The sequence below is a fragment of the Scophthalmus maximus genome, chromosome 12, assembly GCF_022379125.1.
Source record: "Scophthalmus maximus strain ysfricsl-2021 chromosome 12, ASM2237912v1, whole genome shotgun sequence".
NCBI classification, from domain to species: Eukaryota; Metazoa; Chordata; class Actinopteri; order Pleuronectiformes; family Scophthalmidae; genus Scophthalmus; species Scophthalmus maximus.
The window spans coordinates 10,813,050-10,830,502 of NC_061526.1; the positions used below are offsets into that span (position 1 = coordinate 10,813,050).

General features: G+C 42.4%; 1 protein-coding gene and 1 long non-coding RNA gene across 4 annotated transcripts; both read right to left on the bottom strand.

Moving 5' to 3' along the window:
* Window positions 1-27: 27 nt before the first annotated feature.
* si:ch73-252i11.1 (uncharacterized protein LOC553517 homolog) lies at window positions 28-16,102 on the bottom strand. Of its 3 annotated transcripts, XM_035611042.2 has the most exons (13): window positions 15,469-16,102; window positions 14,025-14,160; window positions 12,078-12,840; window positions 11,938-11,988; window positions 11,715-11,841; window positions 8,182-8,347; window positions 3,252-3,393; window positions 3,072-3,168; window positions 2,899-2,977; window positions 2,591-2,721; window positions 2,286-2,437; window positions 1,265-1,796; window positions 28-1,225 (listed from the first exon to the last, which is right to left on the bottom strand). In XM_035611042.2, exons 1-13 carry the CDS (start codon window positions 15,744-15,746, stop codon window positions 1,105-1,107), a joined length of 2,775 nt encoding a protein of 924 aa, XP_035466935.1. In that variant the 5' UTR covers window positions 15,747-16,102; the 3' UTR covers window positions 28-1,104. The 3 variants fall into 3 exon arrangements, with proteins under 3 accessions (XP_035466935.1, XP_035466924.1, XP_035466930.1); XM_035611031.2 differs by having other exon boundaries at window positions 28-1,796; window positions 15,469-16,096; XM_035611037.2 differs by having other exon boundaries at window positions 28-1,796; window positions 3,252-3,372; window positions 15,469-16,089.
* LOC124850879 lies at window positions 9,867-11,708 on the bottom strand. The gene is made up of 2 exons (XR_007031963.1): window positions 10,989-11,708; window positions 9,867-10,286 (listed from the first exon to the last, which is right to left on the bottom strand). It is a non-coding gene; the product is annotated as an uncharacterized LOC124850879 (long non-coding RNA).
* Window positions 16,103-17,453: the final 1,351 nt, after the last annotated feature.

The following is a 17,453-nucleotide window of genomic DNA, read 5'->3' on the forward strand; positions in this document are numbered from 1 at the left end:
ATCATATAATGTGAACCAGTGTGCAGATGAAATTAATTTTACATTTATTTTCAATGCACAAAAAAAAATCAAAAGTGCGGAGAGCACAACAATCTGGACAAAGTCAGTATTTTCAGAGGAATGACAACGTTAAGCAAATGACTACACAAAATCCTGTGTATTATATATAATACGCGAACACCCTTAACATTGTGTGAAAACCAAACCATTGACATTAATGTAGCCATACATTTTTTGGGATGTGGACAAGTTATTGTCTCCCTCTACTGGTTGGGGAGATATCCAGTAGCATCTCTTCACGCAATACTAACTAAATATTTGTATTTAAATGGGATTGTGATGTATAAAATCTCTTGAGCAAATTTGTCAGTAACGCACTCGCCTGCATGAGGAGGACTGTTTCACATGTATGAGTGGAAAATCGAGAAATTAAGGAAAAACAAAAGAAGAAATATTGCAAAAAACGTCTTGACACGTAGCAAAGTTGGACACATTATTGTAGTAAGGAAAAAAACACACAAAAGTACTTTAATTACGACCAACCCGAAAAATGGCGTGGAGCCATGGGGAGACTTTTACCTGCCTCACATGAAAACTTTTTTTGCACCCCCATCTTATTTTCAAGATCTTTTTTTTTTGGTACGTTTTTAATTACACCATCTCGCTGTCGTATTCCTCCATGAAGGATAAATGGCACCTGGCGGAGCTATTAGCACCACCTGCTTCTTAACCCCAATGAACTAACTTTAAATATTTGCATTAAACAATTAGATTTTCAGATAATGTGGTTAAAATATGTTACATTTCGATGGTAACGTCCTGGCTACTGTGAACCCTTACGCTACTTCTCATTAGTGTTTTCCCCAAGACAGTTTTATCTGTGTGGTTAATAATGAGTGTTATTTGGTTTTCCGCATGCAGTAAATACCGGCTTTACATTACCCTACCAGGTACGGCATGAAAGCCTCTTTACACAATTTAATGTTCATCACTATATTAAATCTAGTCGCCAAATAATCCAAAGCATTCTGCGTGAGCTCCATCAAGCTCCTTCAAAATGTCTAACAAAGTTATTTCCCACCTGGCCTCACTTCACCTCTGCTCCTAAACAATGACACAGGAATCAGACGATTTCTTTTCTGAGGAAGGTGAAGAAGACTGTGTGGGTTTTTTAACTGTTGTGGGTTTGTACTGGTAAGAGCCTGTGCTGGGTTGGTAATACAAAGTGCTGGGTTGGTGTGGGGCTCTGTTGGGCTGAACAGATGTGCTGGGTTGGTGTGGGGCTCTGTTGGGCTGAACAGATGTGCTGGGTTGGTGTGGGGCTCTGTTGGGCTGAACAGATGTGCTGGGTTGGTGTGAGGCTCTGTTGGACTGAACAGATGTGCTGGGGAGGTATGAGGCTGTGGTGGGCTGAACAGATGTGCTGGGGAGGTATGTGGCTGTCGTGGAATTATAAAATGACGCGATCTGGGGGTGTGGCTTGGCAGCCGGTACCGGTGCCAGCGCCAGTGCCGCTGTGGCGTCGTCAAAGAGCAGGCCTGAGGCCTTGTACTGCAGAAGGTACTCAGGGTAGATTTGGGGCTTTTCAAATACAACAAAGATAGACGGGTCTGTGATGTCATCTACGCAGCTGTCATAGAAGTTGACGTCCCCACCGTCCTTTGAAGGAGGTCGGCGGTAGTCGGAGGAACCTCTGGTGAAGTGTCCCACCAGCACCCGCGACATGAACATGGATCTGACGTCAGAGTCACCTGTGTAGGAGTGGGAGTATTTGGCGTCGAGGGCAAAGTAGCTACCTGTGTTGGCATGCAGAAAGAGGAGGCAGATTTCTGGATTACTGTGGGAAAACATGTCATATTGTTTGTGAAAGACGCGGAGGCTACTCATCCAACTAATGATTACGGCTGCAAAATGTTTTCTTCTTTAAGCAATTATTTGTTCAGTCTATATACTGTGAGAAAAAAGTAAACAATCTGTTTTCTTTCTCAGTCATAACTTCTCAGTGCCCGACATGTTTAAAACCAAAGATATATTGCCATTACATGACAAAAATAACAAATGGTTTTTAAAGTAGAGCTTCTAATAAAAAGAGGGAGAGTTTATCACAGTAAATAAATACATGGGCTCATTAATAATATGGCTTCATTTGAATTCAATAAAGAGTATTTAAACCAGAGGCTTTTACTGCAGCTCGGAATAAGATGAGGAGACTGTGTGACGACAAACAGAAATAAAAAACTCCATACAATGTGTTTTACTAGAACAATGCTATTTCTCCATCGCACCTTTGCCATAAGCGGTTCCATGAGTTCCACAGATTCTCCAATCAAAGTTGGTGAGGCAGATGGCTTCTACATGTTTGGAGTCAGTGCCATGAAAGAGCTTTTTTTCTGTCACGTTGCGACCACCATTTCTGTTCTTCATCTGAGTCTTCTGCCTTCATTTAGGATCAAAACACAAGAAACATTAAATCAGACTGAATTTGCAGTGTGGAACAGGTACCATGGCAACATAGAACTTAAGATCACAATGGATCAGACAGGCAAGTGTCTCATTGATTTGACTTTCAAGACCTAACTCACATACGCACCACTGAAAGATTTCCCACAGTGCTTTGTTCTGAATCCTCTCGATTTTGACTACGTCAAAGCCTCTCACGGTTTTACAGAAGAGAGCTTCAACCTCCTTGAATTCATCTGAGGAGTTCTGGAGGGAGACCCGCTTCACAAACAAAAAGCACATAGCAAAGAATCCATTTAAAAAGATCCTGATTCAAAAAAATCTACACGGGGAATCTAACCTGTGACTGGCTCCCAAAGATTCTAGTTTTATTTTCTACTGTTCCAATTATACGATAGATAAAATATTATATTAATGATGTGTGAGTATTCACAATACCTTACATCCTGTTGCAGGAATTTGTGTCTTGTCCCAGTGTTTGGGTATAGCCAAAAAATTTGCAGCACCCAGAGGCTTTCTGTAGATACAAAGAAAACATATACTAGTGTTCCTTTTATTTTAGAGTCCGTATGGATGAAAAAGACCAACATACTACATCCGGGATTACGTACCTCACTTTCTTGGTTCGGACATCCGCTTCAGAGACAAACTGGGGCCGTCTCTTCACAAGCCTCTTGGTGCCATACTGCGTATTTGTTTGTATCATGTCTGAGTTAAACAATAAATTAAGGACATCATTTTAATATTTCATAACTATAAACATGGAGCTCATTTGCATAATCTTTGTTTACCCTGGAAACTGAGTGAATATGACTGCGAACCAGCAGTAAACTCCACCACGTCTTTATCGTTGGCGAGAAACTTCTCCTCCAGCATGGCGCTGTCGGTGTCTGCTCCTCCGAGGCCACCAGTCTGAAACCAAGATGAATCAGTCTGTGTTCAACACACAAAATATCTAATTTGGTAGAGGACCAATCATGAGCCACTTGGTTTGTTATGCAGAGATCATTGCTGACAGAAACAATTAAAACAACTGACCCTGATGATTTGTTATTAGTTTCTTGTTGTTGTTTGTACTTCTAGTGTAGAACTATCAAGAAATTTTGATCATAAAAATATATTCCAATTCTTTTAGGAGGGGGTGGTGTTGGACACAAAACACAGTAACATACGAACAAACAAACACATGATACAAGGGAGCTCAATGTGGAATAGAATCTATAATATTGCTGAATAAATTTGACAAACATGATTCATATATTTTAATGGAGGTGGATGATTCACACAGACATCTTCAACCCGACAGCACAGAAGTTCCATACAATCACCATATTTTTAAAGGTGGGCACTAAGTGATAGTGTGCATTGTGGATCAATAGGTGTGGCAACAATCGCTGTCCAAAACAATCCAGTGGAATATACCCTCTTACTAGGGAAAGGCGTTCCAGGCTAAGCCAAGTAACGCTGAGCGGTAAGGTAATGTGCTGTTACAGTCAGTCAGCTCTGTGTAGCCCTTGACGTCCAGCCGTCTGCAGTCAGAGAAACAGCGGGTGCTTCGAACAGTTGGCTCTCTGTTTGGATTTTGTTTTGCTGTACAAAGCAGGAATCCACGGCTATAAATGTACCAATCGCTGCAGTTATTTCCTTTGCCCTGTTTGTATCAGCTGGGAATGACTGCCTAAATGCCACAGGGATAGTTTGTAGCATGTGTGTTGCTCCTTGTTGCTCCCAGGCTGACTGTAGGCAGCCCCATCATGAAATCCATAGCGTAGGCTGATGGGGAACACCACCAAGTGAAGGGCACTCCCTGTCTTCTTGTTGGTACATGTGTTCCACTGCACTGGACCCCTCGAGATGGAGGGGACTTTTCTATTTGGTGTTTAAGAAAAGGTGTCATTGCAGCAAGGGGATGATTCACCTGAAGTAGCTGCTGAAAGCGCTGCATCCTGACTGGGTAACCCTGCTCCCTCCAGACAGTAAATCAGCTCCTTAATTGTGGCTGTCTGCCTTGTGGTTGTAAAGACTCATAACTAAATGGCACTTGTGAAGCATTTTCACACCGACGTGGGTCCTGATTGACCACTAATGCCTCGGACACGCTACACGATTTTCAAAGTCGTAAGATCGCTGTACTGCTCATACTACACAACTTTCTGTCTTGTAATTGCGAGACTTTCAGTCGTTGTGCTGTTCACGTTATGTGACTCATCAACGACGGGGGGTCACACACTAGACAATCCTTCACCAGGATAAATCCTCAAGAGTGTCTCTGGTCGAAAACACACGCGAGAAGTAACGAGGGAAATTATGCAATGCAAATGCAAAACAGGAATAGTTTGATACTTGGAACTGTGGTGGTGTTCAATACATTGCAGAATACTTTTATGTTGAAAGGTCAGAAACAGGAAGTAGTTTGCCAAATTGAAAAGGAAAATGCAGAGCATATGGGTGATGAATGTTATTGTGCTACAGTTCCTCCCCCGGGTTTCGTGGTTGACGCAGTCACTACACAGCTCACACTACAGGATTTTGGGTGCATCGGTGAGTCGCTTCGATTCTCGTCGTTAGTAGTTCACACAAAGCGATTGAGTGCCTATTTGCGAGTCTCGATTTCACGCCGATTTTCCTATGATTTGCGGCAAGCTTAAAATCACCTTGTGTGAACTCTGCATCATCCTTGTGGCGTCTGGGCGGTGGCATGACAGATGAAGCTAGTACAGGAGAGCTAGAGATTATCTCTGTGAGGCGTTGCATATCTTGTCGCAGGTCATTTTCCTCTCATTCTAGGAAAACTTCTGAAAACATCAGCAGAATTAACCTGTCTGGCCTGCTCATCAACACGATTGCAGTGGCTAGTAGGGTAACTGACCTCATAGTCCTGAAGATATGATGGCATGTGCCTGCTACGGCGTGGACGGTCCACACCTCGCTCTGGCTCTCTCTCATCTGGCCTGAACATGTTGGGCTGGAGCAGTTGCTTGAATCCGGCCCAAAATTGTGTGATAGTACGTATTGTTGATCAATAGGCGTAGCAAAGATCGCTTCAGGGTGTCGGATCAGACACTAAATTTGTGCTCATGTGAGAGTGCAGACAAGGGAGGGATGCAGAGTCCAGGTCTAGAGTTTAGACTCAATGCAGTTCAGCATGCCGAATTAAAAGTCCATCAGAGTTTCTGTACGTACGTGTCTGTGTTTTTCCTATAATTCAAAGAATGGGATTCTGAGAGGATTCACTACCTGTTATATGTGACAGATCACAGGAGTATGAGTGCCACATCACAGGAGTGTGTGCCTTTCATCCTCGCATCAATGGGGATTGTCATAGGATTTCAATTAATGATTATCAAAAATGAACATATGACGGTTACTCCACTAATCAACAAGCACTTGGTATACAAGACGGGCATAAATAACACAAATCTAGGAAGTAAAATGCACACAACTGTACCGAGAAGAAAATACTGTAACATAACTCAGAAATACTATTACAGGCCACAGAATCACATCATTTAAATAGACAGAAAACTTCACTGCTAAATAGAAACACCAACAGGGTGTACATAGAGGCATGGCCTGTTTTACAGACACCAAGAGCAGTATCACCAATTCAGTATCTGACCAAATATGAAATAAGGTCACAATCTCGCCTTCTGTTAATGTGTTAGAGTGTTAAAGCAGCCATATTTTGACCTTTTGTAGTTTACAGTTTTAATCTGGAGGTCTACTAGAAGAGTCTTACGTGAAACGCTCCGCTCTTGGCCAAAGCCCAGTCTGCTCTGATTGGTCAGTTGGTCCACTATTCTGTGTTTGATCAACCGCTTAGAGCATGTGTTGGCTCTAAGCAATTAAAATAAACAAAAAGCTATGACACTTATTCCAGGATCGGTTCTTTAGATTTGCAGATTTTGGACTTCTAGGAGAAACTGAATGTATTTTATTGTACTGTTGAGAAAGTCTAACATCTAAAATTTTAAGTCATGTTTTTTCAGGATGGGGTAAATCTGGAGTACAAAACTTAAATCTCAGTGGAAGTAGTTCAGCCACATTTTTTCAACAGTCCAACATGAGCAGGACAAATTCAAAAGTATGGAATCTGGCTACAATCTCTGCTGCAGCTAATCTCTTACCTCAGAGATGTTGCCACATAGCCTGCACACTCATCTCTGCCTCTTTTGATTTGTTTGTGTGGATAACGATCCATAAAGGAGAGGATTCAAACTCGGTGAGCTGTATGGGAAGCGGCTCAATTAACAGAATATAGCGGGGAAAGAAGAAATGTGTACTATATTCATATGACGGACAAAAAAAACAATATGAAGAATTCAGGCTTATGTAAACACACGTTGTTTGTCAGTTCAGCGCGAGTTTTAGTAAATCGTAAGTGGGAAGGAAGAAGTGCGAAGTTCAGCCCCGGTGCGATTTGTGTTTTTGTCTGACGCTGCTTCTCGTGCCATGACAACTGTCAGAGTCCACATGGACCGCAACAAGTGTAGCTCAGATTACTGAGAAGTGCATCAGAAGACTCGGCTCACACTATAGATTTAGAGTGAGCTTAAAATGAGCTGTCACCACAGCGGCACTTAGTTTTGTGGTGCACCTGCAAAATGTCATAGACGAAGGTAAAGTGAGCTTTTGTAACCCAGATCAGCTCCACTAGCTCTCGTTGGAGAGGCATGTTGTCAGTGAGGATATCTTCACTGGAGCTTTGGGCCTGCTTTTCTTCATGCTGCTCCACAGTTTGCTAACACGCCACAATTAGGAATGTGCCCGTGAGCGTAAAACATACTCGTGAGCGAGCGTTTTTGCTCCGTGCATGCAGGGCTGAAACCGTGACTGAAGGGCTCCCTCCATTGATTGGTCACTTGTCTCCAGTCCCAATCCTATCACAGATGTTCTAACCTCCCTCTTGGGGCAGGAGCATCAAGAATGTTTTGGGGGAATGTCAAGAGTTTGAGTAAAGAGAGGTGCATTGATTCATCCACTACTCTAATGCCCTCACATATGTAAATAGAGCATAAACAACACGTATCATAGGCTTTTCTGTGGACAGCAGCGGTATATATGATTCACGAGGTAAATAAGAAAAAAGAAAATGAATGAATATACAATTGCTTCAGGGTAATATAGACTCAAAGCACAAGATAGATTTTTCTTAAAAAACAACAAAAACAAATGGGAACCAATGCTGCACTAGGTGGAATTGTGATAAGAACCATAAACATATATATATATATATATATATATATATATATTTATTTATTTATTTTTTTAAAGGAAAAGCTTGGCTCCAGGCATTGTTTTTTCTTAATGCATTTCAGAGATATAAAATTGTCAAGCATATACATTGGATTGATTATAAAAACTTTGATTTGCTTGTAGTGTGCACTGATCAAATGTATTATCTAGAAAAACTACAATTATCAGACCGGGACTTGGTATCGCCAGATACTCAATATTAAATGACTCCGATCTGAATCAGGGGCAAAAGAAATTTGATCGAAACATCCCTACTGTAAGTGTCCCCTTTCATATTACAAATGGTTATTGATTCCTTGTTTCTATAAAAAGCATCTCTTTGCACAACTTAAACAGGACAGAGGAAATGCAGAAGCAAAGTTCTGACCATCCTGGAATTTGTTGTATTTTGCTGAAGTGCTGCCGACAGATTACAGCACTTGAAATGGATTATATATTGTGTGGGGTCTGAGTCCAGTTACTCACGGCTGAAGCGTACGGTTTCCAGTTTCCGAACTCATCCTCCCAGTACCAGACCCACTCGGTGGTGAGGATGAAGGACGGCTCAACCAAAGAGCTACAGGTAGAGAGTCGCCGTACATTGTTCAGCCCACAGGTCATCATGTCAAAATGAACAGGCGGGTTGCAACCACTGACAAAGGGAGAAGATAAATCACACAATTCATGATCTACTGGGTCACACACATATACGTTACATCAATGTTCAAATTATCCATTTGCAAGAAAGAAATTGAATTTAAACTATTTACATATTTATTTCAACAATCGCACTCTATTAAATATCTCACTGATATACATCAACATATGGAAATATAAAAGAGGGAAAATCTTTTATTTGATGTTAGTTTTATTGACCCCAGATTTTTTTCACATCAAGTTCAATTTACACGATAAAAAGTAAATACAGATGTGTAATGTTCTCTGTTGATGTCAGACCTTAAACCTTTGATCTGAAAACAGTGGGCATTTAGAAGGCAGACATGATTTTTATGAAATATGCTATACTGTTGCATTATGGGAAAAATAGGAACCTATTTAAAGGGCTCATATTATGCTCATATTCAGGTTCATACTTTTAAAGAGTCACCATATGAAAAGGTTTACATGCCACAATGTTCAGAAAAGTCTTCAGTGTTCTCATACTGTCCGTTCCTCCAGCGGCTCTTTTCACCCTCTGCCTGTCATGCTCGGATTTACTCTAGACCCCCGCAAAAAAAAGCTCAGACGCATCTGATTGGCCAGTTGTCCCAGTCTGCTGTGATTGGTCAACCGCATTCAGGGCATGTACGAAATGTCACGCCTCTTCCCAAGACACGGACGTTCCGAGCCGGCCGGCTCACGGAGAATCTAAAAACACAGACATTGCTAAGCTAAGCAACAATGGCGAATTTTCAACCGTACCAGTTTAATCCTGAGTCTGACACCGACAGAGAGGAAGGACAAGCCGGTAGTCTTGACGCTTTTCAACCGAGACTGGAGCAGGACGGTCAGAGTGGTAAGTCACATTGTTACTGTGGACTTCCTCTAAATGACTTGACTGACTGGAGTGCATGTCACCGTAGTCAGGGAAACGCGTGGACACTGCATCATCTGCGACAGGCAGAGAGAGACGGGAGCATGGCTCGACGCACAAATCTTTTTATTGAATCAGACTAACGTTGCCTATGTTGGGAAATAAAAAGTTATTGTTCTAAAAAATATAGCTTGTTATCTGGTTTGTTTTGATAAGTGACTAAATCAATTGAACTAAAAGTTGAGCAGATTTATTTTTTATTAACCAAATTTGTATTTACCCGTTTTACAGTGATATACACATTACGTCTTGGATCAATATTTGTCTAATGCAGGCCGGCTGCCTCAATCATTATTTGCTCTATTAAATCTTGTAAAACTTATCCTTTTTTCAATATTAGGTTCTCAGAGGAATGATTCAGGTCCCCATTCCTCTCAGCTGCAGGCCTTGAGCCGAATTGCCTCAACTTATACGCCATGCAGAACATCTACAACATCTACAGAATGGACTACGGACCTCTGCGGTGCAGAGTTTCTAATTAATAGATGTTATGAGATACAACTGCATAAAATAAAGTAAAAACAGTTTTCAATATATGAAAGGATCCACAGAACAAATGAAGAAATGAGAAAAATAATTATCTTCAAAATATCTTTATTTTTTGCAAATGTAAGGAAACCAGTAATATACACACATATAACATGATATAGCAGTAGAGGCAATTTGCAACTGCAATAATGCATCATTGTTTTTCTCGCAGTTGGTGCTGTGGGACGCCACAACAGGGTCATCATTGCGTCATCCTCCGGATCCGCCAGGAGTAGTGTTTTACAACTTACTGAATGTGGGTTCTGTTTTAACATGTTTTGTGGTGGCTTCACCCTTCTTTGTCTTTGGGGTAGAGGGGGTCCTCATGCCCATGGATGTTTTGAATGTTGTTTAACAGTGAAGTCCACTTGGCCACCTTCTCAGGCCCTGAGGTTGACGAGGTTGCACTCCAATATACATGGTTCTTTAAACTGTGGAACATGGGTGTTGCCGATTGGTGTGATGTACTCTGAAATACAAGGGGAAATAAAACAATAAAAAATTGCATCTAATGACAACAATCACTATATATTCTAAGCTGCATCTCCCCCATCATAGGCTTTATTGTCATTGTACAAAAACATTTTGTTGATAACTCTTGCAGCTCCAGCAATATGAAAAACAAATAAAGATAAGGATTTTTTATTAAAAATAAAAAATTGAATTCATATAATATACATATAATGTACCGGAGCCCACAAGAGAAATTAACACGGTAGCTGTGGTGCTAACTCCGGTAGCTACCCAGCAAACACAGTTACTGAAGAGTGCTCATAAAAGACACATGCTTCGATCTTACGTCATCTAACCAATCAACGTTATTGTGGCTGCTCCGGCGACGGCAAGTAACTGAAGCCTGTAACTTCGGTGACAGACGTAATGTTTACATCGGAGGACAGGGCTAGCTTAGACTAACGCGGCTAAACTAACAATGCAGACACAAGAGGCACAAACGGTCTTAAATCTTACATCTCAAACACATCGCATTAAACGACGTGGAGCACATTCCTGGTGGCCTAAGCCAGAGTCACCCCCGCTAAAGCCCACTGATGCCGGTAATATTAATAACATATGTATAGTTTACCTGAGCGTTAGCTTATGCTACCGCAGCTAAATAAACAAGGCAGAACACTATGAGGACACACACAGGGCGAAGTCTTAAAAAACTTACATGTCTCTCCTCTGTAGCTTCGCCACGGACAGTTGGAATTGCTCCATCTTGCAAAAAAAGTTTTTCTTCCAGTCCAGTGTTGCACCGGCCCAGGCTTGAAGAACAGTCCGACACAAAGTGGTTCCACACACTCGCAGCTTTCACTGACTGTGGCTGGAACATTTCCATCAAAAATGAAGTCATCCACCTGCTCTTGTGTTCTCTGATGCTGGGAGTCCATGTACAGGTTTATGTTGGTCTGTACAGCCAACAACAGGCAAACGTTACTAACTCTTTTTGGCATTGTGCTAGCGGCCCGTCAGTCGCTTGTCGAGAGAAAACAATGGCGTAGATGCGCTCCGGTCTCTCTGAGTTCAAGGATGGAGATTCTCAGGTTGGGGGGCGTGGCTACCCCAGGAGCAGCTTCATGTTTTGTAATAGGACACTCGGGTTGTGAACAGCTCGTTCAGAGCCCGTCTGAAAGGTCAAGCCAATCCACTAAATAACGACTTTGTGTTTCTTTTTCACGTTTTGTGGGCCGGTGGGCACCCCACATACCCAAAAATATGTGCAAAAAGGCTGAAAAAGTGGTTTTAGTATAATATGTCAACTTTAAAGGTGCTGTGGCCGGCAGGCTAAACTGGAGGATTGGGTTTTACTGTCGGTCACTGGGAGTAAGTAAGTGTATAGCATCTTCCAGAGTTTCAGAACTACTCAACAATCCCACTGGATGTCAGCGGAGAGTACCTGTATGTGTTTTTGGGGTCACAGTAGTCCTTCTCAATCGTCTCATTGTTGGTCATGGCGGTCCACTGATGCCCCTCTCTGACCTCCCACCTGTACGGCATCTTGTCATGAGCTTTGAAACACTTGTCTGAGGGCAAAAGAACAGCATCAGTGACACCTGATCAAACCAAAATGATCCCACTCAAATGTGATGATGCTCTATGTTTTATCATTGATCACTCACCCTCGTGTATACAGTTGCCTTTGATGAAAAACAGACATATCTCGGTTTTCTCTAAAGGACACAAACAAGAAATACACTTTTTAAACACAACAGTTTTAATTTATCCTCCCATCAAAGCTTTTGCAGCTGACAAAGTTTACCACGAAAAGCCCTTTGTCTTGGTCTTCTGTTCGCTCCATCATCGCTGGTTGCGTTTTTATCATTGACGTCAACAGGTTGGTTGCCCCTGTTTCCCCGGTTGCCAAAATAACCACCTCTTCCTCTGACAGGTGATGAGGTTTTATTCAGGTTCTCCCAACCGTTGCTGCTTGCATCTGTGCCGCTGGCAGCAGCAGAGCAACAGGTGGAAGAGTTGAGTTGTGGCTGCTGACTGCTGCCTTCGCTAAGCCCGTCCTCGCTGTAGAGATCCAAGTCATCGATGATGGCCAAGATGTCACTAGTGGAACCAGATCGTCGTTGAGGGCCGCCCTGGTTTCCTCTGTTTCCTCGAAATCCCCTGTTGCCCCGGTGTCCCCTGTTGCCCCTGTTGCCTCTGTTGCCCCTGCTGCCTCTGTCTCCCCTGTTGCCCCGGGGACCACCTCTCCCTCTGTACCACTCTGTCTGTGATGCATTCAGACCACCGTCTCTGCCCGCTTCGGTAAAACTGGCAGCAGCAGAGCCGTCATCGCCAGACAACCGTAAAGCCTCTTTATTTGCGTACACAGACTTCAAGGAGAAAATAAGGTTGTCAGGCACGTTTTTCTCCCTCAGGATTTTCAGTGGCTGCGGAGCATTAAGACCGTGGGTCCTGGGGCAGCAGCAGTCTCCTTTCAGGTAGACCTCACAGATGTGCAGTCTCTGGCAGCTGTCGCCATCCTGACACCTGCCGAACTCCCCGTTACCATTGTTGTAATCATGACATATCTGGCAGAGGGAATAAAGTAAATCAACAAAAGAAAACACGTCTGACATTTACAACACTTGTACATATCAGTTGAACAACTCCTTTTGCGACGATAAATACAAGGTGTTATCCAGACCGTTGATAAAGTCAACAAACTCATGTTAATGATGATGAACTATAAAAATGAAAAAAAACTGGGGCTTCAAAAGTCAGCTCAAGGCACAGGCATTGATACTCTTAAATATGATTGCTGGAGATCTGAAGTTTTCAGAGGATGTATGTACTTGGGCTGGGCAATATATCAAGTTTGAAAATATATCAATATATTTTCAAACACGATATATGATAAGACAATATCGTGTGTATCGAGATCTATGTTGGGTTAAAATAATGTTATAAGCTTCTTTCGCGGAGCCGCCAGTTCGCCTGTTTCTCCTCTCCCTGTCTGTCCTTCACACACAATTTCGCCTGGCCCCGCCCCTCTTCCTCTCTGAGCAAAACCAATACCCGCCCCTCCCCTACCCACTCACTCACTCACACACACAAACAAAAGTCCTGCATGCAGCACCAACACGGAAACAGACACAAACGAGAGGAAAGCAGTGAAGATTATTACAAATACTGGCTCGATCATTTGTAGATGGGTCCAAGTTTCAGATGTGTAGAGAATCACGCAAACAGATTGCAACTAAAAGTTCAAGCATGACGAATCTCTACCACCATTTACAACAGTGCCATAAACCGCAGTACGAGGAGTGTGTAAAACGCTGTGCTTGCCACCCAGAGCTTGAAGCCTTCGCAGCCTTCTGCGCCGAAACAAACGTTGCAAGCTTCATTCAGCCTCGCTGTGCCCTGTTTACACAGCTCCGTGCATTCTGTGATGCAAGAAAGGAGCATTTTTTAAATATTATTATTTATTGTTATTTATCAAACAAGTTTATTTTTGTGTCAATTTCATGTACATGTTGATATTGTGCCGCTGATTATTGTGACATTGTGCACATGTTAATTTGACTTGGATTTGACTTGGAAATGACTTTTTTGTTATTTCTTTACCGGAAACAAATATCGAGATATATATCGAGTATCGCCATTCAGCTAAAAAATATCAAGATATGGCTTTTGGTCCATATCGCCCAGCCCTAGTATGTACCCATACATCTGACCCACTGTGATCACCTTGTGTGTGTGTTGTCCAACTGACCTGAGGCAGGAGTGTGTTGTTGTTCTGCAGCAGCAGTGTGCACAGCTCCGTCCTGCTCAGACTCTCCAGTCCGTGCTCTCTCCGTATCCTTCCATTGTGCTCAGAGTTTAGCTCATGGGAGAAGCTGCATCCTCTCCTGTCACAAAACAACCACACGTGCGCAATCCAGTCACAAGTTTGCTTGTAAATATAGAGCTGCTCTCGAGAAGGGTTGGGGTGGGTTCCGTGAGTCAGCTTCAAGTGTGTGTTTACTCCTGACTCATACAAGACCAATCGACACTACAGGCTGAAGGTCACCATTATGTCGCAACTGTGGGCTATAAAAGATATTCCACTTTAAAAGTAGGGAAATGTTGTATGGTTATTTCACACTGAGTGTCAGAACTAGCTGACAGAGTATACAGCTTGTGATAAATGTTCATCTTTAAGTTAAGATTTTTTTGGGAAACTAAAAATGATGAAAAACAAATGACTGCACAATTTAACGACTACAGAATAATGTCACCATCAGAGTTTGGATCGGTTACCAACAAGCACGTTGAGGGGAGTAAGCCCCAGTGAATGATCTTTGTAAATATTTTTTATCTGCCGTGCGCTTTGACCTTGTAGTTTGGCCCGTGTGCCATCTGCTAACATGGAGGAGGCGGAGTTTATGGCCTATAATCCAGCCAGCCACCAGGGGGCGATTGAGATGTTTTGGCTTCACTTTTGGGGAGCCGTATTAACGACAGGCACGCCGAATCAAACTACTGCTATTTAAGACAGTTTTAAGTCTTTGGAAAGTCTTTTTATTTACTGTTGACTTGGTCTTTCCATTTCTATACATCTACATACAACGATTGACGTCAAACTTTTGTTTATAGGAAGAAAAAATGTAGCACATTAGCTTATGAAGAGTGCTGAAAACACCTGCACTGGTGCCAAGTCATCCCTGCTGTGACATTGTTTGCTAACCTTGACTGGTATCCAGGTGACAGCCTTGTTGTTGTTTTTTTTATTATCTTAGCAATCGTGTACTTATTTAATTCTCCGCTAGAAGGCGTTGATTTCCCACAGCGTCAGACGGTCCTGACTTTGAAGTTCCCCGTAGCGATTAAGAAAACCACCACACTTTATGCACCATGAACGCCACCTTTCAGTGGAGATGACAGGATTTCCCCAATGGGTGCATGAACGTGTCAGGACCTTTGAACCAGGTGGACACATGAAGTGCAGACCCAATCCGTTCAACAACAACAACATAAAAACAAGGCTTCGTCAACGCCATTTTTCATTGAAGTACGATAAAAATTATGACTATTTTTAGTTTTACTCTCATTTTTTTCGTTTAAAAAACAACTACAGCTGATTCTAGAAGTTACGGGGCCTGCTCGCACCAGCCACAGACCGGTGCGAGGCCGTCTGCCACGACTTTAAACAAAAACATACACACACAAGCACTTACTTCGACAGGCTGTAGGGGCAGGTTCCGCTGAAGAGGAAGCTTTTACACAGGTGAAGTCCCCGGCAGGTCCCCGGACAGTCCCTGGCCATGCACAGCCTCAGCCGGGTCCGGGCCACCACCTTCGGCTGCCCGTCCAGACAGCACAGGGCGAATTTCTCTCGGTTGCAAATCAACTCCGACACACTGGCGGAGTTGCCGAGGCAGACGTTGTACAGCAGGTCGTCGGTGTTCACCGCTCCTCGGTTGGCGCAGATGAACTGAAATATTTCGGACTCCATCGTCGTCGTCGAGTCGACGCTCTCTCCCACCCCACACCACGTCGTGTTTCTCCTTCCAGCTCCGACGAAGGAGACGTGGTGCTGGGTTCAGGGGAGGAGGGAAAGGACGGTATCGTTTCTGATGATTGGAAACCGAAACTTATCTGTTCTCAGCCGGGACTTATGCTGTAAGAGCCGCCGCTGTCCGCTAGGGGGCAGCCCGGGGTTACGTGACTTCACATGGGGGACAGACAGATATTCTGAACGTGTCCTGTTGATAGACATCGTTTACATCCATAAATCAATGCAAACACATTAACAATACATGCAAATATGTTATTGATGTCATTTTTTGGATTCATTATTTTTATAGGAATACTATAATTGACTAAAAATATTGTATTTTATGAAGAATAAAACATGAGGAATAAAACAAATAAGACTGTGTCATATGTATGCAATTAGTTCATTGAAGAATTCAAGCCCCAGGCGTGATATTTTATCTGATTTAATGTTTTCTAAATAATTTGGTATAAAAACAGTAACATTAAATGTATTCTTCATCACTGAACAAAATGTTTCTGACTTGCAGCGAGTCGCCCTGTTTCGCTCACTTTTCTCTTAAAGTGTCGGATTACTATGTTGTTTTTTTGTGGTGGGTGTGTAGGATTATATTCAGTCACTTTTTTAATCTGATTACTGTAATCCCATTAATGTAATCTGTCAATCCCAGCGGGTAAAAAAACAAACCCCTGTCGATTTCAAAGACAGAATGTGTCCTCCTTCCTACAGTTTGTCACGTTTTCGTGAAAACTCAAAATCTAATTCGAAACGTTTCATTCACAGAGATATAATCAAAATGTCTTTGGCAAATTGCTTTTTGACAAAAACTAAAATTTTAATATTTTTAAATAGGTAAAGGTGGCATGCTAAAATCCCCTCTGTGCCGAAGTTTTTAAAAGGACATTGACTGATAAGCACTTCAACCTTACAAACAGATTTGTATTTACAGATGACCTCTGAAATAAGAATTCCCAACTCTATCCATTTTTTAAACATAAAATGTCTCATTCAAATTTTTTACCAGGTCTCAGTCCTCTGATACATCAGGATGAATTCAAATAAGTGCATTTGCTACCTAACCTGGAGCATATTTCCATCGGCCTCATAGCTTCCGGCCCCCAACCAGCTCCTTGGAGAACCTATACGGTACATGTTGGAAGTGATTCTTCCGTATTGCTTTTTGCCATTCACTCCTTCCACCATCTGCTGCCGCCAGACACTCTGAAGCTTCGGGTTTCGTTGCACCTGGAAGAGCAACAACCAAATGAGCTCTTTTTCTCTCTCTTTAATTTGTGTCCAACTAGCTGGTTTAGTTAATGCTGCAATTTCCATTTGTCAGTGTGTCATATTTAGAATAACTTATTTACAGAAATTGAATATTGTAGAACCAGTGTTTTGAATGAGAAACTTTGAATGAGCTGATTAGAGTGACATTGGTGGACCCGACTTCTGTGTATGCTGCCATGTTTGATCCGTCATGTTGAATACGGTCGCTCAAAATGGACACAACACTCCGACATACACATTTTTAATTTTCAGCGCCTGTATGTGTTGGTCTAAGCCAGAGTTTGCGAAATGGAGGATCATACTTATTTTTTATTTTAAAAAAAGGTTGGAGAGAATCGCCACAAGAAATAGAGAACAATGCAACACTCGACGTAGTTG

Bases quoted from the DNA above. Each gene is read 5' to 3' on its own strand.
- si:ch73-252i11.1 (XM_035611031.2), bottom strand. From the start codon at position 15,746: ATGGAGTCCGAAATATTTCAGTTCATCTGCGCCAACCGAGGAGCGGTG. The intron at 2,978-3,071 runs GTACGTAATCCC...TTGTATCTACAG, and splicing joins GTCCGAACCAAGAAAGTGAG to AAAGCCTCTGGGTGCTGCAA. The intron at 2,438-2,590 runs GTGCGTATGTGA...TCCTAAATGAAG, and splicing joins CTGTGGGAAATCTTTCAGTG to GCAGAAGACTCAGATGAAGA.